This window comes from Cyclopterus lumpus, chromosome 4, assembly GCF_009769545.1.
Source record: "Cyclopterus lumpus isolate fCycLum1 chromosome 4, fCycLum1.pri, whole genome shotgun sequence".
Lineage (NCBI taxonomy): Eukaryota > Metazoa > Chordata > Actinopteri > Perciformes > Cyclopteridae > Cyclopterus > Cyclopterus lumpus.
This window is the reverse complement of record NC_046969.1, coordinates 1,162,332-1,187,836: the sequence shown is the minus strand read 5'-3', so window position 1 is coordinate 1,187,836 and position 25,505 is coordinate 1,162,332. Positions and strand designations below refer to the sequence as shown.

Here is a 25,505-nt window from a genome sequence, read left to right as displayed (position 1 = left end):
GCTTTCATGCTGGAACAGGGAGCATGAAACACTTAATTAGAGGGATGGAAAGATGTAAGCCAGTGGTGTCTTTTTGAATTGTTTTAAAAGAACTTTGAACTATCAATATAAATGGTGGTGTTTGCATTGTATCTGTTATGTAATGAGCAGATGAGGCACACGCAGACAGGATTAATGCTATTTTATACAATAACTCAACATTTAAACTACTTTTTGGGTCCATATCAACATGTTGAATTTTTAGATATGGAGATATTGGCTGCTGTATTTTATTTCTCTTTTTTTCTCCTGAAGTATTTCTATTCAAGCAACGATTAAAGGCACATTTTTGAAAAAGCTTATCTGCTTCATCAAAACAATTTACGAGCTCATCGCTCCCGAACATCATTTTGATAAGGACCCCTTAAATTCAGCAATTAAACAATTGTTACAGAGATGGAGAGTGGGGTATTCTACAGTTCAAAATCAACTTGACAAACTACGTGACCTTCAAACTTTGCCCTGGCGTTTGTGCTGCACTTTGCAAAACTAAAGAACTGAACACCTGCACACCTCATGGCGTACCCAGCAGCCTTTGCTGTGCACAAGTTTGATGTTGGCATCCTAAACCAACACGTCATACCTTAAATGGGTTCTTGAGGAAGTTCCTAAGAAAAGATCGCGATGCGTTCTTCAACCACAGGACCATGAAGATGATGATGATGATGATGATGATGATGATGATATCACAACGATGAAGCCGACTGCCTTCAATTGAAGGCGTGTGCTGGAGGACCCTCATTAGCATCAGTGGACGCTCTGCAGGCCGTGTGCACACGCAGGAAGTGACTCACAACCTTCTGCAGGAAGTGAGCGTCATATACAAACTTACACATAATGTTTAGTGAAATTACAGTGGAAATGCTCTCTGTCTCCATTTAGTTACTATAAGCGGATCATTATTATTTCTGATGCAGAATAAGATCTAATTCACATTTGTATATTTATTATATGAATGAATGAAACGGGCCGCTTCCTAATATACTGGATTTTAGTTTTTGATTGCTGAACACAGTACTGAGCAACATTCAAATGCACTTTAATACAGTACAGTGCTGCATATATGCAACATTGCTTATTGTAGCTGTACAAATACAATAACAGAAATGAACACTGTAATCGGACCACTTGATTAATATCGGCAACATTATTGAAACTATATTTGTACAGGAATTATCATGTCCCAAGCTTTGGGAACCATGAAATGAATGGTTAAAAAAAATATTATAGATAATAAAAAGCATTATCGTAATTTAAATCCTCCATGAAACAACAAAAAGTCATCGCTTCTGATTCTGTGACAGCATCCTGAAGTGCCACGGTGAATCAAAGAGTTTCAAACTGAAACCGGAAAGCCCCCAATAACAAGTGTAAAATGTCTGTATTTGTGTAAGTGCGTTGGAGGTGTGGCCCAGATGTTCCTCCAGCAGCTGGATCATCCTCTGTCGCTTGCTATTGATTCGCTGAAAGTGTGAAATATACACATCCATTCTTTGCTTATTGTTGATGCAAATATTATTATTTATCTTTTTCCAAGTGTGCCATCTACCACAGAGGTACGCGGGAGATGGTTAAGGTTGCGCTGAGATCTATTTACAGCTGTCAGTCAGCAACCTCCTGAGACTCAGATGAGATGAAACTCCTGAGACGTCGCATCTTACCACTTGCAGTATCAAGGAGCACATACTCCAGTCATGCAAGCCACCCCATTCTATTTGATATGTCCCAAGCCAATACGAGCTGTCAGTCAGCATTAACGTCAGATTCACATATTTACAGAAAAGTTGTGCTTCTGTCATTAGGGAGCAAAGGCCATCAACTCCAGTGAAGTTGTGCAACTCTTGTGAGGAAGTTTTTAAGGCGTTACTTTGACAAGCAAAGCGATTAACTGGGGGAATAAGTGGTATCTTTTATGCCCAGTGATGCAGGGATGTAATTATTGTTTTGCGCCGTAACTCCAAAATGAACAATGACACTTTTGAGCACAATAGAAGAGTAGAGGGCATATTCAGTGGAGTTCTTTCCTCAGTAAGTACCGTATGTTGACCCTTCCAACTTTCTCTGAGCCTCTTTGTGTATGTGAGTGTTACAACAGATTCAGTTTATTAGCAGATAGAAAAGAAGAAGAAACCTTCAGACACAATGACAGCCAGAGGAATAAAGGTGCTGGAGGCAGTTGAAGAAGCCACGGTTCATCTGTAACTGATGTCGTCGGCTATCGCCTACGTTGCTTTTAGACTGGAATTAATCTTATTGTAATTTTGGCATTGTCTATATTTTTTACATCATGCAAAAACCCCAACAAGTATTTGGTTTGTTGTCTCTTTTTGGCCATTTTGCATCCCTTTGTTGTTTAGTTTGTCTTTGTGGCTATTTTGCATTTCTTTGTTGTTGTTTAGTTTGTATTTGTGGCCATTTTGCATCCCTTTGTTGTTTAGTTTGTCTTTGTGGCCATTTGGCATCTCTTTGTTGACCGTAAGTACATTTGTAGTCGTTCTGCCTCTTTGGTGTTCATCTTGTGTCTCTTCCAGTTGTTGTGCTCCCCTTGGACCCTGAACCCCCGGGCCCCCTGAACCCCTGGGCCCCCTGAACCCACAGGCCCCCTGAATCCCTGGGCTCCCTGAACCCTTGGGCCCCCTGAATCCTTGGGCCCCCTGAACCCCCAGGCCCCCTGAACCCCCAGGCCCCCTGAACCCCCGGGCCCCTGAACCCCCAGGCCCCCTGAACCCCCAGGCCCCCTGAACCCCCGGGCCCCTGAACCCCCGGGCCCCTGAACCCCCAGGCCCCCTGAACCCCCTGAGCCCCTGGGCCCCTGAACCCCTGGGCCCCTGAACCCCTGAGCCCCTGGGCCCCTGGGCCCCTGAACCCCTGGGCCCCTGAACCCCTGAGCCCCTGTGCGCTGTGGGCCCATTCAGGGATCCATCTATGCACACATACATTACATTATTATTACATACACGTGCTCGCTCGTAAACAAACACATTTAAAAGAGTGGAACACTGAATCACATCAGAGACTCAGAGGTCCGTGACGGTGTCCAATCATATCTCAAGCAAAGACCGAAGCCCACCGTTTTAATGACCTCCTATAATAATCTATACGCTCAGACGTTACCTTTTCATTCCTCCCCCCTCCCCCGCTCTGCTTTGCTCGAGGTGGTGGTTGTGTTTTATTTTTCAGTCTTTGTAGTAGTCACAGCTCCAAATCCCATTTGTAATGGTTATCAACTGGTTGGGGTCCTCACAATAGCTAATGGGGAAAACAAATCGGTATTTGCAATGTTTATCATTTGATTAACCTTCATATTATCCCTCTGTGTAATGTGCCTAATTAAGAGGGCTTTACACCGTCGGTGTGGTGGCTCCATGTGCACACAGGTCTGCAACGCCTCTTCAACTACATGGAGCGACGTCAACGGTGAACTTCCACGCGCAATTGCGATAACGTGTCGCCTCGCGACAAAGGAGAAGAGGAACCGTGGATGCCAACAAGTCTGCTGTCTCCTCTCTGGGGAACACTTGCTGTCAGACTTGGATCCAGACCCCCCCCATCGTAGACACGATGGGTTGTGATTGAGACCCTCTTCTTCACACCGCTCTGAGCACACTCGCTTTGACACAACACAAAGGTGATTTTGCCTGCTAGCTCTCGCACCTCTTGTTGTCACGGCCGGTTTGTGTTTAGCGGCCGATGCGGATTGACTTCCAATGCAACGGGACGGCCTGTTGTTGGTGTTAGGGGAGACCGCCCCAGAAGAGACACACAGGCAGACTTTGTGTGCTTGCACTTCTTTGTGACCTCCTGGTTCTTCCCGTGATGGGAGGTTGTAGTTTATGAAGACTGAACAGTTCGTCCACTGAGCCTGAACCGTTATTGTGCCGGTCGTCGGCATCGGCACGTGAACAGTGGCATACGAGCCAATACTGTGCATATGAAAAGAATGTAATTCAGATCAAATCACACAAACTGGAGTAGCTCGAGTCAATCGACGGAAAAATAAATGGCAGCAGTTTTTTGCCGTTTCATTTTCATCGGTAATTGTCCATAATGTCGCAGTCATTTTAATCCTTTTTCAAGCGGAAAAGACAACAATCCTCTGCTGCCAGCTCTCTCGATTGTGAGGATTTTCTCTGATTTATATGATTGTGAGCTGAATTTCAGTGTTTTATTATTATTATTTGTGCCCTGTGTAACTACAACATGACTTGCATGTGTCCCTGCTGCCTGACACGTGTTGAACATCTGATCCTTGATGCTTGTTAGCTCATTACCGAAAGCAACTTTGGATCAGTGGACCGGCGTGAAGCCGGCGGCTGCACAACCGGCTGTCAATTCAACTCCATTCACTTTATTTTGTACAGAGTGTAAAGCCCGTGTGCTACTAATGGTCAAATACTCTAAAGCGCTGGTTCTCAACCTTTCTTCAGTGTTCTACCTCCTGTGGAATTATTTTTTACGAAGTACCCTCGAACCAGCGCAAAGCATTTTTTGTTGAAAAAGAGATGTAATACACAGCGCTGTGCCATAAGTTTGAATATTTATTAAACAACTATTTTTAAAGGATTTTTGAATTCATGCTCATTTCAAGTGCCTTCCCGTACCCCCATTGGTTCTAAAGGGTACCTTTTGTAATTGATAAAATGTCAATAATGAAAATAATCAGCAGTTGCAACCCTTCAAAAAACTCTCATTTAAAGTTTGTATTGTAAAGCGCCATTCAGCCAAGAAAGAGTTGTATAGTTCACGGACACAAAAGGAGGAATTATTTTCCAACTGCAAACGTTTTGTTAGAAAGAAGAGTGTGGCAGAGTGGTGCCGGCTCTGACCGCAGCCTGACACATTCATTAATTAATGCCTCATAGGGATGAAACGTATGCAACACATCTTGTCTGGATATGTACCGACATTTCTTTTTAAGTTGTCTACTTTAACATTTTTATCCCAGTGGGGATTTACCAAGACCTCTCACTGGGTTGGATTTACCAGTGATGTTTTACTTTACTTAATCCATACCATACATGTTTTATAGGGATGAGGCAAGTCTCACATTTACACGCAGGGAAATGTCTTTAAGGGATAAAGAAGTCAAATCTTACTTTCTCACATTTACATGCACCTAAATCCTAATTTTGATTATATCTAGGTCATTGTGTGATAAAGAACTGTTGGCAAAGCTACAGATGATGCCAGTCAAATGTCACTTGTTAGCCATGTAACATTGGCCTATTCCTCGGACAATATATTAATCAATATCTTTCACTAATTGTATTTTTTTAGGATTAAACCAATGGAAGTAGAAAGAGATTAGCAGCACCATTCTCTTCCTCCATGGTGCAGCGGCTGTGTTTCAGAACATGCTGTTTGACTTGTCCTCCGATGCACTTTCACTATAAAAAATGTAACACACAAAACAGCCTTTTGCTGTTATTAATAATACGCCGACACATCGAGTGGTGTCAGACTTCCGGGCACTCGCAAATATTTAACCCTTTTGCGCAAAACATTTGAAGATTCCTAATGACCACTTGAACTCTTGTTTGTGTGATGTCGCGTTAACCCGTTCAGCCGCTGAAGACTCGGCAGCAACCTCTCGCAGATGGGAACCTTTAATTTTTAAAGCGTTTCCATCCGCATGGCCGACCCGCCGCACGTTGCGTCACGAACCGTGAGTGCTAATCCCAGAAGGCCCCTCCCCTCCCTTTGCCGTGAAGAATCTGCCAGCCGGAGTGCGTCTCCATATTCATCTCGGCAGTGTCTTTTTGAAGTGATGTTTTGATCGCTGCCTAGTGAACCAGGGGCTGTGTAGTTTTAGCTGAACTCCACTCATGGGACAAAGCACAAGGTGGGAGAAAAGCAGCATAATTGGACTTCAAATCTTATTTCACATTTCCTTATATCCTTCTGATATGAAGGAACGCGTACGATGTTATGGACTGCACTGGAAACCCTTGAATACAGTATATAGTGTACATGAGGACCTCTGTTTTGTGCTTCTGTGTAAGCAAACCAGCAGGTGGACCATTTTTTGGTCTTTGAGTCCGGTGTTATTCTATGTATCTCTATTTGTCAGCCAATCCCATGAAAAGACCAAATGCAACAATAAAGTCATCCCACTAGCAAGTATTGTTTAATTTAAAGCCTGGTGCATCTTTTTGCTCCGTTGTTGTCGACAAACCAAATGTGTATTAATGTAATTAAAATGCCCTATTTTCTCTCGGTTAAGTGAGGTTTGCTGAAAACGCCGTGCTCAGCAGTCTGGTTTCAGATTCTCAGCGTTAACGTAAAGCGTTGGAGAAACCGGGCAGAGTGAGCTAGATTTAACAAACTCCAGCCCGGTGTTGCCAAATACTACACGACAAAAGGAAAAGTCTAAAAGTTGCTACACAGATAGCTGATTATTTAGTATTTATCTTTTGTGTTAAGAGCATTTAATGTATAGATTGCTGTTGGGGAGAGAATGTCAACACATTTAATGATCCAGTCTGTATTCTAAGTTGTTTGTTACTCGCGTCATATTTTCAGAGGGTGAAAACACGTCTGCGTCTGCAACTGGAATCAATCACCCATAGATGTTTGTGGTAAAAAACAAAGCAAAAGAAAGAAGCTGTTGAAGATTTCCTTTTCTTTTTTTTTTCTTTGCAGTTCTGTGTACGTTTACAACATGCGATTCAGAAGATGTTGCTAGAAAGCATTTCATGAGCACCCCCCCCCCAAATCCCCCCATTCCTCGAACCAAAAGGAAAATCTCTGAACCCTGCCATTTTCTGTTTGAATCCTGTGCTCTCTGTGGTCCTCTTTGGATGGTTTTTGTTTGATAGTTTCCTTGGTGGATATGAAAGATTAATGCAGCAGAAACACCTGCAGCAGTTCTTCAATGACAGCTGTAAAAGTGCAGTGAACAGCTGTGAGAAGACTGCCGTGCCCCCATAAAGCAAACTGTTAAACACGGTGTCACAGCTCGCCCGGCAATCACAATTGACTTTCCTTTCATGAGGCTTCAATACGGATGCAGCCCTTTAAATAACGTGGGCACTTTCGGCCTACGCCATATGCCTTCCATATCAATCCATTGTGTGTGTGTGTGTGTGTGTGTGTGCGTGTACGTGTGTGTACGTGTGTACATGCTTTCTCGTGTTCACGTCATTCGCACGAGGGAGGGACTTTTATTTATTATCGCTGAACACATCAACGCTGATACAGACGAGCGGTAATTACATGCATAATTGATCTTATTAAGTAGCAGGAGATCAGAGAACACTAAGTCAAAGTTAAACGAGCATAAAAGCACGTCATGTTTCGTCTCCTCAGACCTCGGCACACGGTGTGCCGGCGCAGGGCAAAGGTCTTGGGATGCGCACCGCAGCCGGGCCCCGTCTGTTGACTCAGGATGTTTGCGGAAAGTGGAGCTCCCACACATATGGCACGGTGCCGCGTACGCTGTTGTTTGTGTGGGTTTCCTCCCACAGTCCCACGACCAAGTGGAAACTCCGAAGTTGTGTGCCCCATCACTGCTGCATGCTGGTCTCCAGCCCACGCAGGCGCTCCTAGATGAGAAGCAAGCTGCAGCACCTGACGGGGGCCTCACGGGGAGGCCCTTGTTTCCAACAGGAAATGGGTCATAGAGCGCATGTTCTGTCACTGGAACAGCTGGGAGCTATGAGAGACCAACGTTCTGCATGTGGGAATAACTATTTATTCATAGTTCGACCTCTCCCAGTGTTTGAATGTTGTTATGGTTGAGTGCATCTTCTCAGCTAATCTGTCTGGTTAATGCACGCTAGCTAACGCACCTGTAAGTGGGCCGCCTCATTGAAAACTTACGTTACCCAGATTTGTTTATGAAAAGCCAGCAAAACCTGACACATTTATTAAGTAGAAGTTGAATAGGTCAAAGACGCCAAAGGGTCTTTAACGCATATGACGGATATTTACGGAAGAAAGAAAAGACATGTGCTGGCTGTGATTGGTTGTTCCTCGTCACATGACATGCGTTCAAAAGGTTTAGTTTTTTGGACGTATTGAGAGACGGACTAATATATTCTATGTCTCCGTCCTCTAATGGAGTCCGGCAACAATCCAAGTTTAAGTTTCCTTTAACGTATTACAAGGTTACAATCCCATATGTTATGCCCTGCTGATGAACGTAGTGGTATTGGTCTGATAATGGCTTAGCTTTTTAATATCTCTTATTGAGGCTCAACACAATGGAGGTGTGGTGCTCTAAATGGCGAAATATTTTTAAATACTCCACAGCAACATTTTTGTTCAGATATAACGTCCTTGTTACTTTAAAAAAAACATCCTTTTTATTCCATTCCTTGGGAATCATTTTTTTTTTTTAACCACAACAATGTCAAATCTTTAGTTGGGACCAGTAGATTTGTTAAAGTAATTAGAAGTCCGTGGATCACGATGCCGATTGTAAACTGAGGTCATCGGTGTTTCTTGGCTTCTGTTATGTGTTCCCACAAATGAAGAAAAACAGATTTTAATGTGCACTTTAAGGCCGAGGACACAGACTGACACCCGCTTGAATTATTTGCCATCATCCAAAACATTTTTTTTTGCCACTCACTGAAACAGACATTTCCCATTCAACGTGTCGCCCATTGAGTCTTGCTCACACATCCTGAGATCATTCCTCTCTTCTTTTTCGCCTCCTTATTTAATTCATCTTTTATTTTGTTAGCTATTTGAGCGTCGAGAAATGAAAGCATTTGCATTGAAAGGACAGGTGGGTGTAAGACACCCGCACGTCTGAATCGCAGCATTAAGAGCAGGGAGGGGGAAGGGGGAGGGGGGGTATCAAAAGTAAGAACCATTCAGACGGCAGGAGGAGCAGGGATTTCAGCAGATATTAAAAGATGATTGTGCGTGGGCTTTTTTTTCTTCTCTCCTGTGCTCCGGAGAAAGAATGTAAACCCTGTATCAGTCAGACCGAGGATAATAAACATCAGAACACTGCACAACAAACACAAACAAAAAAGAAGGATGGGGAAAAGCGCGGCGTATAAATAGTTCAAATATTTCAAGTGATTTCAGAATGTGATGGTGAAATACTGGATGTTTGTGTCCTCAGCCACAGCAACGGCTTTGACTCTGTTTCCACTGTAACTGTATTAAAGACACACACACATGCACACACACACACATGCACACACACACACACACGCATGCACACATGCACACACATGCACACACACACACATTCACACGCATGCACACACACGTGCACACATGCGCACACGCAATATAATAATGATAAGAGTCATTATGTTGGGTATCAATAATGGCTTGATGTAGGACCAGTGTTCCCCACCATAACAATAACACTACAAAGATCAATAATACAATAAAAAAACATTACATACACACACAAAGACACACACACCCACACACACAAAGACACACACACACACACACACACACACACACACACACACACACTTATAGATTGACAGTTGCATCAACACTGGTCATTTTGGATCCCGTCTGTAATAACGTCTTTGTGGTTTGAGAACACGTTGTTGTTGTTGTTTTCGCCACTCTTTGTCTCACACATCACTTTTTTGGGATTTGTTGTTCTCATTGCGAGTAAAAAATACAAAAAAAGTTCAAAGTGGTTTATTCCCCTCTTAACACATTACCAGCTGCTTTGACAATCTGACTGATAGTTGAAATACAGGAAGTACTGTGGACTTCACACACACGCATCGTCGTGGAGACGGTGGCCAGCTGCCTCCAGTGTTACGCACCAATCAGTCTATTTTGACTAGGATCACAATTGCGATATGATACGATTGCGTCATCATTCTCATTTTTATTGAAAAAGATATTAAATTGGTGTTTTGTTTTTAAAGGCCTGTAGAATATAATGTGTAGACCAGGATCTGGCAGCATGACTATATTTAATTTCAAATGGTAATTTGCCTTTTTAACAAATGTTTTAAAAATAGTCGTCGGCCATATTCAGGCGGCTCCCTCCATGTGTGAAGAGTGAAGCCAGAGCGGTGAAACCTGCATTCTTTCTAGTGGCCAGCAGGGGGCTATTGTCAAACAACAACAAAACAAAACAAACGACCTTGAGACGCCTCGAGGTCGTTTGTTTTGGGCAGTTAGATAGGGTCACATGACCGAGATGGTTTGAAGCGCATATAAAATACATGAATTCAGTGTATGATTTTAATCAATAGTATAATTTCTAAAGGTGAATCTATTACTGTTCCAAGGACTGCTGTGGGTTGACTGATGAGGCCCGTTTTGACTTTTACAAGGCCTCTTCCTCTTCTTTCCCCTGGAGAGAGCATCGGTGCTCCTGTCCTTGACAGATTGTGTATCATTCCAGCTGGCAGTAGCTCCCAGATCCAAATTACTACAAGATGAATTAAGTTGGACAGTTTGGAGCTGTATTCTTTCATTCTTTGAGGTTGATTCACGTCTCCTCACGTCCCTGGTTTTAAGGGAGTCTCCTCGTCGCCTCACGTCGTCCTGGAGGTCAGTTTTTCATAACTTTCATCTCTCCTCCTCAGAACCATGTGGAACCCGGTGAACAGCGACGACCAGACGGGACAAGTGGCCGCCAGGATGGAGACCACTTTGGGTAGCGCGAGCATCTCCGTCTCCCAGCAGCAGGCGCCCAAGAAATGTGCGCCCGTGGTCGCCCCCAAGCCCAAGTTCAACCCTTACAAACACGTGGGAGAGCCCGCCTTCTCCGACAGCGCAGGTAACCACACGGAAGACACCTCAAGCAATTTACAATGAAACTTTTAGACACCATCTTAAAGAGAACCCCCCTTTATCTTAAGCACGTCACACTACTATTGTCGGATCAAGCACATCTCATGTTGTCCCCTCCCATTTTTTGTGTCGGTCCGCCATTCATCAACAGTGAGCTCTGCAGTTTCCCAATGTCACCGTATTGATTGTCTTTAACTGTCGAACTGCAGCAACTGAGCTGTGGTTCTCTGACCTATTGAAGAAACCGATTAACATGGAAGCTCTACACATAATCTATTCCCTCTTCATTTGCCAGATAGCGGAGCTACTCAGTGTGGGTTTACACTGTTGCAATATGATGCATTTTTACTTAAAAGCTCATTGATAAAAAGATGTGACTCCGGCCAACAGTCCTCTGCACCTGGACTGAACAGACCTGCAAAGCAGAGGAGCAGGTGATCGTGTAGAAAAGGAGCATGACAAGACACTGAAACGAGACCATTCTATTGTCACGGTAACATTGAAATGTAGTTCTAGTTTATTGCAACGTGGATCTTGTGTTTGTAGTTTTGGCCCTTGTTTCCACCAGTAATAGAGCAGTGGATCGCTAACCCTGAGAGACCCACATACATCCGCCTTCTGTCTATTTTTAGTGGGGTACACGAGATCTTCAGGGAAAGATAGCAGGTCACAAACCAGTGGTACACCCCCCCTGAAAGCCGGGAACCTGAAGATTACTTTGAGACGGGTTGTTCTAGTCCTGAATCCCCAAATAATGAATTAATTGTGAAAGTGTAGAAGGCCTAGAACTGTATGATGGTAGTATTTGATGGCCATTCCATTGATGCTGAATGAAATTATTTTTGACCACTTGAGTATTGACAAAAAAATGATAAACAATCCCACACTAGGACACCTCGACCTTGAGGAGCGCCACAGGAAGTTTGATATTCTAAACTTTTGGAGCTTTCTGCCCGAACTGCATCTTTCATGGCAGTTGGATGCTGGTGCTCTAAAAGCATCGCCAACATGCCCAGAAACGCCCTCCAGGGGCGCTGGTTCCAAGTGTCACGAGGCTGTGACTCTCTGAGCTCACAGCAGGTTGTTTCATACAGGGCCGTCAAGTTAAAACAACTACAGGTAACATCAACAGACATGAATACTATTGGGCTCATTGGATCCACGGGGGTCTCGGCTTTCCACTCACAATTTATGCAATTCCAAGACTGATTAGGAACCAGTATGCAGAAATATTCAAACACACAATTTTAAGAATAGGCAAAGATAACACATTTCTCCTTCATGTTCTTTGCCCCAGACGGCATGGGATTATCATATTATCTGCACAAGGGAACACTCACGGCTACCCATAGTCTTGAGATGAGAGGTCAAGGGACCCCTTTTGAATATTGCAAAGCCAGTTCAGCCCGACGGTGTGGCGTTATTCAGCCAGCGTGACATTGCACCAAAGGATTCATCAGGCTAGTTTAATTTGATACCAGCCTCTTCACTCCAGCTTTGGATGCATTGACCTTGTGACCTGGAGGCGCCTCCGTATCAGGTGGAGCCTTGAGGCCTTGCAACAATTGCACATTTTTTGATGGAGGTCTTCTTCGCGCACACACTCCCATATTTGCATTGCGACGGAGGCCTTGTTGCATGCCTAATTTCCAATAAACATACAGTGTAAGAACTGCGGTTTGCAGTCATGTGCGAGTCCAGGAAGCCTTGCAAAATCTGCTATTTTCTAGGCCCCCCTGGGAGCTGCTGGTTTGAATACGGCAAGGTAATATTCAATAAACTGAGTTTTAGTGTAACCTATTTAATCAGTCTTTGTTCCGTTGCAACAGGGTTACGGTCTGGAATTATTAAGATTCACATCTCTGAGATTATTCAAGATAAAGTAGAATTAAGTTGAGCAAAGACGGAGGCTGTGCTCTGCAGAGCAGAACTCTTGTTTTACATGAGACGGATACGACTCCAAACAGCTGCCTTCACCAGAGAGAGAGAGACTTTTATCGTGATAGAGGTTATTTCATGTCTGGATAACAATATACTTCACGATATTGCATGTTTTCTGGATGAAAAGCTCTGGGCACTTTTCTCAAGGACTTAAACAAAAAGATGAATGCATATTTCCACATTTGTTAATCTCATTGAACGAGTGATGATGTAACTAACGTGTGGGGTAAAAACTAAATGGAAATATATATTTATACATTTGTGTGCTTGTTCAATTTAGACGGGGCAATTCAATTTATTAATTCACGTTAATTTTAAGGTTTGTCACGATATCTCTATTTGATTTGGAAAAAAAGCTAAATTATCATACTGAAATGTTTTCCCATGGTCATATTTTATTTGTTGAACCAAAGAAACACAATTATACGATAATTTGTATTTACTATTTGTAATTTGTCCGGCCTGCAGTAAGCCAGTTGTTATGAAGTCGCTGTGAAGCGTTCCATCCAGCCACATGTGTCCCACCTCCCCATCTGGTCCATGTGTTGTGATGTGACTATTATCTAAACCTTTAACCTCAAAGCCCCCCAGAGAACCTTCAGATTCCAAAACACGGGAAACGGTTATGAAATTCACCCTGTGGGGTTGAACACACTGCAGTCCGTGGGGGCTTGTGGTTTGAGTTGTGGATCGTCTGGTACTCCAGATGTTCGTTTCTTAAGAAATGTTCTTAGACGACGCCCGTTTGAGCTCCACTAAGGGAACAAACACGACATCATGCCAGTCTGTTCATTTACTCAATGTGGCCTTCGGTGCCCAGAGTTTGGCTTGGCCTGCAATGAAAGTGTGTGTGTATATATATATATATATATATATATATATATATATATATATATATATATATTTCTAGTCACAGAAGAAAGAAACCTGCATCTCTTAAGGCCCAAAGGCTCTAAAAAGGCTCTAAAAAAAGCCTCTTTTGCACCGATGCTCCTTTGGCCAGCAGCATGTCAGCAGAATTTGACAACATTTGACAAGTTTCACTCTGTTGGAGCAGTCAGGACTATGAAAACAGTGTTGTTGCAGAGCTCCTCTTACCTCAGAGAGGATCTTTGGCTCACAAACCGGCTTTCAAAGTCACACATGAAATCCACCTGAAGTGGAGACAGCCGGTGTGACCTACCCGCTGCTGTCGTTTGGACAATTTAACCAGTGAAAGTGACAGTTGTGATGTCGTCGTTATTAATTCAGCATTTATGTCTTTAATAAAATATCGTCCTCTGGGGGAACTCCCCCCGCGTTTGATTTTCTTCTAGCTCCGTTCCAAACGGTCGCTTTGGGTGTCCGGACATTTTAAAACAAAAGGTTTGCTTGGAAACACGTGCGCCGGGTACTTTCATGTTCACAGATTCTTTGATTTTCTTTAGAACATTAAAAATATATATTTAACTCCCAGTTCTCATTGTTAAAACCTTATAATTCCAAAATGTAATTTGCCCACAAAACATTTAATCTCGACACCCGACTTATTTTCCACAATGAATCATTGACCGGGTTAAGAGGATTAATGAAGCCATATAAAGAGGGCGGGGCTGCATCGCTGAAGATGTAATTGTTGTAATGTAAATGTTTTACAGAGTCACATTGTTAACATCCCATAACCTCGGTCCTCTATTATCTCTCACGCTGTTCACATTGACTGTGGCGGTAATTACATCAACTGGGCATTGCTCTGAATTATGTCTTCATAATAAAGATTCGGTTGAGGTCAACTATAGAAATATTAATATCTGTTTCGCAGTGTTTAAAGGACGTTATCTTCCTGCAGATATCTTAACGGTGGAAAACTCAAATGTTCTGCCGTTTGGGCCGCAGCATTATTCTGAACATTAACATTTGATAATGACACTGGTGATTTAGTTGTTGTCAGCATTTTGAACACACAAATATGCAAAGCCATCTGCAGACATCTCCACTTGTCAAAGGATAAGACGTCTTTACGGGGGGGGGGGAAAGATTATCTGGGTCTCTCTGTTTATTTATTTAATATCTTTTATATCAAGTGTGGGGAGCGTCTGATATAAAAGAAAATTGAGGATTAGCATAAAAATTAGGGACAAGTCAATTTGGCACAGCGCCTCGCTGTCCCTTTGTGTGGCGGGGGCAGCATCGGGCTGCAGCCAGGGACAAAAGAAGCCGCCGCAGCTGCCCTGCGATTTATTTAATTTAGTTTATTTATTAATTTCTTTATAGGTTGAACGTGTTCTGATTAAAGCCCCCCCAGCAGGAGGACGTGCATGACATATAGGTCTCAGACAGTGGCCCTTCCCTCAGAACTCCTTACAACAGATCAGATTTGAGGCTTTAAGTGGATCTCAGACGGGACACGAGCTGTCGGCAGGTCGCTCCTGAGAAGCCTCGGCTGCTTCTTTGATGCATTTGAACTTCTTCTGTGAGACTTCTGTGCAAGTTTCAGGGAAACAGAGATGATGATGATGATGATGATGATGATGATCAGGAGCAGCTCTGCGGCTCTCTGCAGGAGAGGTGGACAAAATATCATGAACAAGGGTACAAGGTAATGCAATCCACTGCAATAACGCCGCTCTACAAACTGGCTTTCTAAGGCAGGTTCGGCTCAGATTGGTTGCAGTGTGTCTGATACCACGACAATTAAAAAATAAAGACAGTGTAAAGCAGTGGAAGGTGTGAAAAGCAGCCATAAAACGAGAGGGAATTATTGTACCATAGGGTGGTCATACTTTTTTTATATCCATCCAGGACTACACATTACTGCTTATAGCTTAAATCCATAGACTGTCAGTACAGCCAAGCACAACTGAGACATGTTTAGGCTTTCATGAAGTGAAAACACTGACAGGGTTAACGTTCTACATGTCAATCACAGTAAGCCCGCCCTAGAGCATCCTCTGCTTTATGGTCTGTTTGACTCTAAATAGACCATAATTTACTAAATGAACATCACGCTGTATTGAAGAAGACTTGAAACTAGAGATTGAGACCAAAAACTAATGTTTACAATGTTTACTGAGGGAATACATCAAGAGAAGTAGAGTCATTTATATAGACTTCTATACAACCAGAGGAGTCGCCCCCTGGTGGTCAGTAGAGAGAATGCAGCTTTAACACATGAAGCATAGACTTCTATACAACCAGAGGAGTCGCCCCCTGGTGGTCAGGAGAGAGAATGCAGCTTTAACACATGAAGCATAGACTTCTATACAACCAGAGGAGTCGCCCCCTGGTGGTCAGGAGAGAGAATGCAGCTTTAACACATGAAGCATAGACTTCTATACAACCAGAGGAGTCGCCCCCTGGTGGTCAGGAGAGAGAATGCAGCTTTAACACACGAAGCATATACTTCTATACAACCAGAGGAGTCTCCCAAAATATACTTTTTAATATACTTAGATTGGCAGAGAGGTTTTCTGTAACCAAGCGGATAACCATTTGGATTGTGCCATGAACTACATACACCCCACGATGTTTATCAATGTAACAGCACATTCTTTTGTTTGTAGTGAAACCGTTGAAGTATACGACAGGAGAGACGACACAGCACCATGTTGGCGTTGGTGAGCGCCTCAGGTGGTTGAGCGTGACGTCGAGGACGGAGGTCGCGTCCCTTTCCGTTTTCCTTTTGGGCTTCCCATTAAATGAACGTGGCATTCTAATGGACGTACTGCTGCCTCGCTCCATTGTTTTATTTTTGGCTAACCAGCATGTCAAACGGCTTATTTAATATCTGATGATCTAAGTCGAGCGTTTAGATTTCTTTTTCTTGTAAATATTCATATGGTGTGACCAAAGAGTCCAGCGCCACAAACAAAAGGAGATTCACACGAGAATGAGTCGTCACCAGCCGCTTCCCTCAGAAAACATTCATATTATGAAGAGATACAAATCTATCTCACTTAATAAATCTGAACAAACAACTTGAATGAATACTGAGGGCTTTTTGTAACACCGGCGTGGAGTTTTGCCTCATGATGTCCGCCTTTGATCATGAAGCGCGATACGTTTTTGTGAGGAGACAAACACAGCGAGAGTTGAAAGATATGTGAGAGGTGCTGCTTTTGATCCAACTTCACGCGCTGAAGTTGCCAGAAAAGCGGCTAATTGTTTGCTCAGAGCAGTTCAAAAGTGTCAAACATAAGCTGTTTTCATTCCTCCCTGCTCCACTGGCCAGAGGCAAGCTGACTACCGGTTGTTATGTCAGAGTCCCTCATGGGCGTCGCCATGAGAATTGACAGGAAGTCCACCACTGAGTGTGCCGCGTCCCCACAGAGCCCGCAGGCCGCCGCTCCGAGCCGGCACAAAGTGCGACTCGTCGCGCCGCGTCTGCAGTTGTTTTCTCTGGTGGAGCTTCGTGTCTTTGTGGAGCGCCATCTGCTGGCCGCTCCTCTGCAGCCACCATGAGACGCGTTTAGTTCCTCCATGTGACGGCTTTTGTCCTTTCAAAGTGCTGTGCACATAACCAAAGGAAGGTTTCAAAAACTCCTTTATGGCATGAACCGCTCTGCGATACAAAAAATAAATTATATAAATATATACATATACTCTGATACGGGAGTACTGATGTTGGTATTTGATCATATTTAATACAAATTTGATGAACAAAAAGGCACAAATAGACAGAAGAAAGAGAAAGCTAACGTCCAGTAGCAATCAGTGTTGGTGTTAGCGAGCTAGGCTAACCACTTTTAATGGGGAGGGTCCTAACATGTCACCTAGCAACGCTGACTCTGTCAGTCAGCAGCTGCCATGGTAAACGCCCACAGACTTGAAGCTTGGACAGACGCCGTTTCCATTAATATGTCTCAAACTGTTTTTTCCTCCTCTTGAGAAATGGAGAAGAATGATGTACAATATCAGAATTAAGATGACGTTGCACAAAAGTCAGCAACTCAAATGTATTTTCAACTTAAATGTTCTTTTAAAGTTTGACCAAAATATATTCCAAGCAAGACATATTAATATATTATCATCATTATCATCATCATGATGTAATAATGGTGACGCAGATTTGATTAGCAATGAGTAACGAGCCGACTTTAGTGGCCTCTCTCTTCACTAGTACTTAATGCACTAATGTGTTTTAGTCTAAGTATTTAATGAATACACTGTTTTTACCTCCAGTCTTCAGCTATTTGATATTTGGTGCCGTTATAACAGGCCTAATGACAAGATATATTAATTTAATAAAGTTTGAATATCACCGTCATATTTACTCTGTGGGATATCCAGGTATGTCCTTTTATTAGCTCATAAAGTCATGTACGGCCCGTTACCACACACACATAGAGCAAGTGTAGGTCTTGAGTAGATCTTGGAAAGATTTCGTGTGATGGAAGGTGTGCTTACGCAGCAGTGACCTTTGACCTTTGCCCCTCTCCCGCTTGTTGGTAGGGAATGACAGAAGGAGCTCTCGCTGTTTGGGCAAACCCTTCCTCACATCACATTTCGGGTTTTCAAAGCTTTAAGAAGGAACGCTCTCAAACGGTTCACCTATCCTCCGCATTTGTTTCGTTCTTTTCATACAGAGACATAATCCGTCTATTGTTCCTGATCTGCATTTTATCCCCCTGTGGGAATTCTCCTCCGCGCAGCAGAAGACAATTTGGGTCTGCCTCTTTACACTTAAAACAAGTATATCTCCAAAGAGCTCAAATCCCTCCCGTCCCTTCCAAACCGAATAAAGTCATACATCACCCCTCAATGCGTATCATGCTAATTAAGAGCTGCTGGAATGAAACACGCGCAGCACACTTGGTAAAGATAAAGCATGCGGACCGTCGCCATGGACTTAAAACACTTTGTCCGTTTGGTCTGGAGGGGATTAAAGAGTTCTTATTAATTATTTTTTTTGCTACTGGATAATGTAAAAGCAACTTCTGTTATTTTCTAAACCGATTTTGGTTTTGCGAATCTAAAAGACAATCAAGTACTCGAGAAGTTGTATTTTTTTTTTTACTCATCAGGCACTCGACGTTCAGATGGTGGGAGGTGATTTATGTTGTGTGAGCCCAAACACACTCATGTGTTTGAGGTGTCTCTGGTTTTATCTCCGCGGCTCCGTCTCTTGCAAACGCCCCGGGTCGGTTTGTCCTAAGTCGTTAAAGAGCAGATGGCCAGCGTGTAACTCTCATAATATTGTACATATGTGAATCTGTAAACATATGCTCAACCTTCAGCCCCCACAGAATACGCTAATCCTCCACAAAGAGCAGAACTATTCTCTACTGGTATTTCTCTTTTGCCACAAAAAGCATAATGTCCTAACGCCGTTTCCTTAGAGACGTCGTGGCCCTCAGAGTTGGCAGCCTTTAAGTGTTTATGAACACTTATGATCACTTACGCGAGAGACAAAGTTTAATATTCGTCTCGGTGTCACAGCTGGATCCTCAACAAAGCTCTGGATCCCGATAACCAATCATACGTCTTACGTCCTCTCAAATCACGTTAATCACTGATTAGGATTCCTTGTTCGCGACGACGCCACTTAAAAGCAATTGCTCAATGAGAACGGGGGAGTTGTGGCATTAAGTCGGTGTTCCTGCTGCTTCGCTCGCTCCGGAGCGCCCCGACTCCCTATTGTCACAAATGGAGCCGGCTTCATTCACGGCACAGAAGCCGCTCGCCGTCCTGCAGAACAGGAAGTGCTCGCCCGCTCAAACCGGCGCCGAGTTCAGATCCATTAGAAGTGACGCAGATGAAGGGGATGACGTGGACGACAGCGGAGAGCCGGGGTTCGAGCCCACCATGAAACACTGTTTGTTGGTGGGAAGCCAGTGAGGGTTTTCTCTCAGCGGCTCGTACTGGTTTGAAACCGGCTTGTTGTTTTCTTTATTTTGTGTACGTGTATATATTTATGCATCTTTTTTTCACCCTAACATCTGGTTAAAGGTCATTTTTTTCAATCCCTGCTGATCAACACAATTTCCCCAGATAAGTCGGTGCCTCCCTGTCGTCGAGGGCAACGACGGGCAGGACGATGATGGAGAAAAGGCTTTGGGTTGACACTTAAAGGCAGTGGTGCTGCTGAGTAATGTGTAGCGGGTCAGACACGCGGGTCAGCGCATTTTGGTCAATAACAGTGAGCGCAAACATTCATTTGTTTGTTTGCAAGGAAGCTCCACAGGGCAACTTGAGGTTGCAGTTGGGTGTGATGAGCGCTTGCCTTGGTCCACATCTCCAGTGTGAGTTGCTCCTCTCTGAAGAGACGATGACGCCAGTAACATCCTGGTTATTTAAATGTGCCGATGGTTCCTTTTGTAGAAGCTTGTTACATGATTCAAGTAAGCTTTAACAGTTCATGCCGCCTCCGCAGTCACACCCCAGATTTGATGCAACTTATCGCCATAAAACTCGCCCTAAATACTTAAGTTCTTATGTTTTCCGACATTGTATGTTTTTTTTTATAATCAATGCTGCATTCTATTATTAAATATGGGTCATTTGCATTAACTAAATCTTACATTAGATGAAAACCGGTTCAACTTTCTTGTCATTTTGTTGACATATTAGAGTCAACGGTGTATAGAATTAAATATGCTATAAATCAGGCTATAAATGATATATGAACAAAGCTCAGTAAAATAACGTTCAGAAACTGTAAAGTGTGTATTGGAAAATGACATGACAAAAATGTAGATTCTTCTGAAATGCTATGTTTAAATATGCAAATAAGGCCATATCTAATCTAGGAGAAATCTACATAACCATAGCCAAAGTAGTGAAAAAGAAAAAGGATGTATAAAGTGACCAGTGCATTGAAACGTGATTGAAAAGGCTTCTATTAAAAGCCCGTCTTGCTTTCCACTGTTCCACATTCAGAGCTCTTAAGACCTTTTCAATAAAACATGCTTCTCTGTAACATTTACAACCCTCGCGTTTCCTGAAATGAGAACTCCAAAACATCTCCGATGTTGGAGAGGAAACGTACATGAAAGTTAATGTTTTAATTCTCCGTAAGCCAACGAGTTACAAGTGACTTATACGCTCCGGCAGAGAGGATCTGAGGTGGGGAGGGAGGACGGGGGCAGAGAAGTTGTTGTCGAGCGGCATTTTTTATTTCCTGTCCCCTGGGTCTGGAGGAGCTGTTGCACTCTGGAGTTTTAGTGGAGGCCACGAGGTTATTATATAAACAATTCACACGGAGGCCCTCGAGCACCCGCAGGGAATGTTTTAATGCAATGCTCACAATTTCTGAAATGCTGTAATGCTCAAGACGCAGACATGTGTCCAATTTTAACCATGCTGCATTATCGCTGCGGCTTCCTTTTCCCCTTCTTCTTCTTCTCTGGGCTGTTTTGTCAAGGCAAAAAAACAAAAAAAACACGCTTAATTAATTTGGTCAGCTGCCTTGGATAAACTACATTGATGACATCAATTAGATTCTAATGAAAACAGATAAAAGCCGCGGAAAGCAAATGGAATTTCTGAACAGGACTCATCAAAGTCTTAGCGTTGGAACAAATTCCCATTACGTCTCATAAAAGCCTTTAATTTGCAAAGCTCATGTTTGGTTTGGTACTTAGAAGTACATGGTCAAATGATTCAGCTGTGAGTCCTGTGCCAAAGAGAAGCCAAATCACAATTTAATTTGGCACGTAACTCCTTATCCGCTCTGAAACATGTGGTTGGATGCAATCCTTGGATTAGCGTGGACTTCAGAACTACACACTTGGCTCCTCTCCTCCTCTGGCAGAACAAACACCTAGTCCGACCTGTTTGGAACGCCGCATTTACATTTCCAATCTGCGGGACGAGAAACGCAGATTAATACGTCTTAGTTAACCGAATTGCTGCAATTATGTGCGTCAACCCGTCCACGTGGGATGCCGAGGCTCTTTGGGCACCTGCCTCTCTTTGGGAATGACGGCGTGTCCTCTTTCCAGTGTCTTGGATTTTATAGTTCAAGAGAAAGTTGTGATGAATAATCCATATTTCTCAGACGGATGGATTTATACCTTTCAGACAACTCGAGGATGAACAGGGATATCTTTATTGATAATAAATACACATAATAAATGAACATTTAAGATAAATATGAAACGGTCTCAGCATAGCCCGACTAGACAAAGCATGAATTCAGACTTTTGACAAATTGTCTTCATCATGTAGTTATTTCTGCATCCCTTGTGATCCATTTATTGCAATCAGATTACTGCACAGTCTGTTTCCAGCGGGTTTGTAGAGCTCTTTAACTCAAAGCAGTCGGCGAAGGCGCCGCTGACGAGTGAAACGAAGGGCGACGGTTGTGAAGCGTGAACACCAAAACAAAGAGCTGAGAGAGGCCGCGGCGTCATCACGATGAGCCGACGCGCTCATATGCCACGCTTTAATCTTGTGCTCCAAGTTGTAGAATCCAAGCATTTGTGTCTGCGGCCGGCATCACAAGTACATCTGTAAAAGGCACTTCTGAACTTTACACACACACACACACACACACACACATCTGGACGCGGTTGCACAGGGAGGTGTGTGTGTGTGCACATTAGATGGATCCACATATTTATGCACAGTAACCTTATAAGTTATCTCACGCCGTAATATACTGTTGATTGTACAGAGCATCATGGGAGCTGTTCACCGTCCACCTACATCCAAGACGCACAACTTAGCAGGTTATGCAATTCCTGAAATGTAAAAAAAAAAAAAAAAAAAAAATATATATATATATATATATATATATATATATATATATATATAATTTCTTGTTTCCTGCACCCGCCACACTGGTTATTAAGAATATAAATAAAAATGGGTTTCTTGTGGGTTAATTCAGTGGCGTCTGCTCTTTTAGAATTGTGACTGTTTGAAATGTAGGAAAAAAGGGGAAGTATTTATTAAGCTGTTTTTGTTCCTCTTGGTGTGTGTGTGTGTGTGTGTGTGTGTGTGTGTGTGTCTCTGCGTGTGTGCCCATCCCAGTGGACTACCCCCCCCCTCCGCCACCTGCCGAAGAGTCAACCGGTTTCTCACCACCCCCTGGTTCCTTCCCGTCTCCTCCACCGATGAACTCCTGCGATTACCAGGTGAGGGTGTGTGTGTGTGTGTGTGTTATTGCATTCAATGTCATCTCGGTTGTCAGGAACTCTCAAAGAGTCGTAAAGGAAAGCAAAAGACGGCCCGAGCTGTTCCTGTGAGCTGCAGCAGGACGTCCAGCTCCAGAGATGCTGTCTGGAGCTGGACGTCCTGACTCCTTCAGTGCAGGAAGCATAGAAGGCTGACACCTATTGGTGGAGCCTGGTTATCATACCCACAGGCGTTTGCACCCTCCCAGGAGGTTACGAACGATCTAACCGACACTCTTAGCCCTTGACCCCTGATGCGAAAACCCCTCTGAGTGCTTCACATTCCTTCGTTCAGATGTCCCCCCTTCAAGCCCCCTCTTTTTTTTAATATATATATATTTGTATCCGACCAGTTATTCATCCTAAACCCTAAGCTCTTCCCACACTGTAGCTGGAGACGTGTGTGTGTGTGTGTGTGGGTGGGTGGGTGTGTTAGGGCCTCAATGAAATGAGCCATCGACGAAATTCTACAAAATCTCTATATATATATATATATATATATATATATATATATATATATATATATATATATATATATGTGTGTATATATATATATATATACATATATATATATATATATGTGTGTATATATATGTATATGTATATATATGTGTGTGTGTGTATATATATATATATATGTGTGTGTATATATGTATATGTATATATGTATATATATATGTATGTGTATATATATGTATGTATATGTTTATATATATATATGTGTATATATATATATGTATATATATGTATGTATATGTTTATATATATATATATATGTATGTATATATAAACATATATGTATATGTATATATATATACGTGTGTGTGTATATATATATGTGTATATATATATATGTGTATATATATATATATGTATATGTATATATATGTATATGTATATGTATATATATGTATTTTATTTTGTATAGCCCAATATCACAAATTACAAATTTGCCTCAGAGGGCTTTACAATCTGTACACATACGACATCCCTGACCTTTGACCTCCCATCGGATCAGGAAAAACTCCCCAAAAATAACCTTTGACAGGGAAAAAAGTGAAGAAACCTTCAGGAGAGCAACAGAGGAGGATCCCTCTCCCCGGATGGACAGAAGAATAGATGTCATGTGACCAGATGAACAGAGTTACAGAGTTACATAAACACATTACATGAATATGACAATGTATGACTGGAACTCCAATCCATGAAACAGAAGGAGGTAGAGAGGAGGGGGCGGGGCATCAGCAGGGCCAATGGGAGAGGCCGGCTCACCAGGCATCAGACACCTCCAGGTCCAATGGACCCTATGAGACGTGAAGTCACAACGACTCCGGGGAGGAAGCAGAGTTAATAAGGTGCAATGGAGAGATGTAAATGTATCCATAAGGAGAGAGAGAAGAGGAGATAGGTGCTCAGTGTATCCTAAAACATCCCCCAGCAGCCTATAAGCCTATAGCAGCATATCAAGGGGCTGGACCAGGGCAAACCTGATTCAGCCCTAACTATAAGCACTATCAAACAGGAAAGTCTTAAGTCTATTCTTGAATGAGGTGACTGTGTCTGCCTCCTGGACTGAAAGTGGAAGCTGGTTCCATAAAAGAGGAGCTTGATAACTGAAGGCTCTGGCTCCCATCCTACTTTTTAGGACTCTAGGAACCACAAGTAGCCCCGCATTTAGTGAGCAGCTCTCTAGTGGGGCAATATGGTACTACAAGCTCCTTAAGATATGATGGTGCATCACCAATCAAGGCTTTGTAGGTGAGGAGAAGAATTTTAAATGTAATTCTTGATTTTACAGGGAGCCAGCGCAGAGCAGCTAATACAGGAGTCATGTGATCTCTTTTCTTAGTTTTTACACGAGCTGCAGCATTCTGGATCAACTGGAGGGATTTAAGAGACTTATTAGAGCAGCCTGATAATAAGGAGTTGCAGTAATCTAGTCTGGAAGTAACAAACGCGTGAACCAGCTTTTCTGCATCTTTTTGAGACAAGATGTGCCTGATTTTTGAAATGTTACGTAGATGAAAAAATGCAGTCCTTGAGATTTGCTTAACGTGGGAGTTAAAGGACAAGTCTCGGTCAAAGATAACGCCTAGATTCTTTACAGTGGTGTTGGATGCGAGGGAAATGCCGTCTACAGAAACCACATCACCAGATAATTGATCTCTGAGGTGTTCAGGGCCCAGTAAAATAACTTCAGTTTTGTCTGAGTTTAACATCAGGAAGTTGCAGGTGATCCATGTTTTTATGTCTTTAAGACATTCTTGAATTTTAGCGAGCTGGTTGGTCTCCTCTGGTTTGATCGATAGATATAATTGAGTATCGTCTGCATAGCAATGAAAGTTTATGCAGTGTTTCCTGATAATGTTGCCCAAAGGAAGCATATATAAGGTAAATAAAATTGGTCCAAGCACAGAACCTTGTGGAACTCCGTGATTAACGTTGGTGGTCATTGAGGCTTCATCGTTTACAAATACAAATTGAGATCGATCTGATAAATATGATTTAAACCAACTTAGTGCGGTACCTGAAATGCCAATCGACTGATCCAGTCTCTGTAATAGGATGTCATGATCAATGGTGTCGAACGCAGCACTAAGGTCTAACAAGACCAGTACAGAGATGAGTCCTTTATCAGCACTAAGGTCTAATAATACCAGTACGGAGATGAGTCCTTTATCTGATGCAATT

General features: G+C 42.8%; 1 protein-coding gene across 13 annotated transcripts in view; it reads left to right on the top strand.

Annotated features, from left to right (window-relative positions):
- Window positions 1-25,505, top strand: part of lpp (LIM domain containing preferred translocation partner in lipoma) — a 130,135-nt gene that overhangs the window by 29,449 nt on the left and 75,181 nt on the right. For 11 of the 13 annotated variants that reach the window (XM_034530046.1, XM_034530047.1, XM_034530049.1 and 8 more), the window contains 2 exons: window positions 10,569-10,762; window positions 22,672-22,775. In XM_034530046.1, the coding sequence (XP_034385937.1) occupies window positions 10,573-10,762; window positions 22,672-22,775 (294 nt within the window). In that variant the 5' untranslated portion in view covers window positions 10,569-10,572. Of the gene's footprint in view, window positions 1-10,568; window positions 10,763-12,448; window positions 12,542-22,671; window positions 22,776-25,505 lie in introns of those variants that run through there. The other 2 variants (XM_034530056.1, XM_034530058.1) reach the window with 2 other exon arrangements.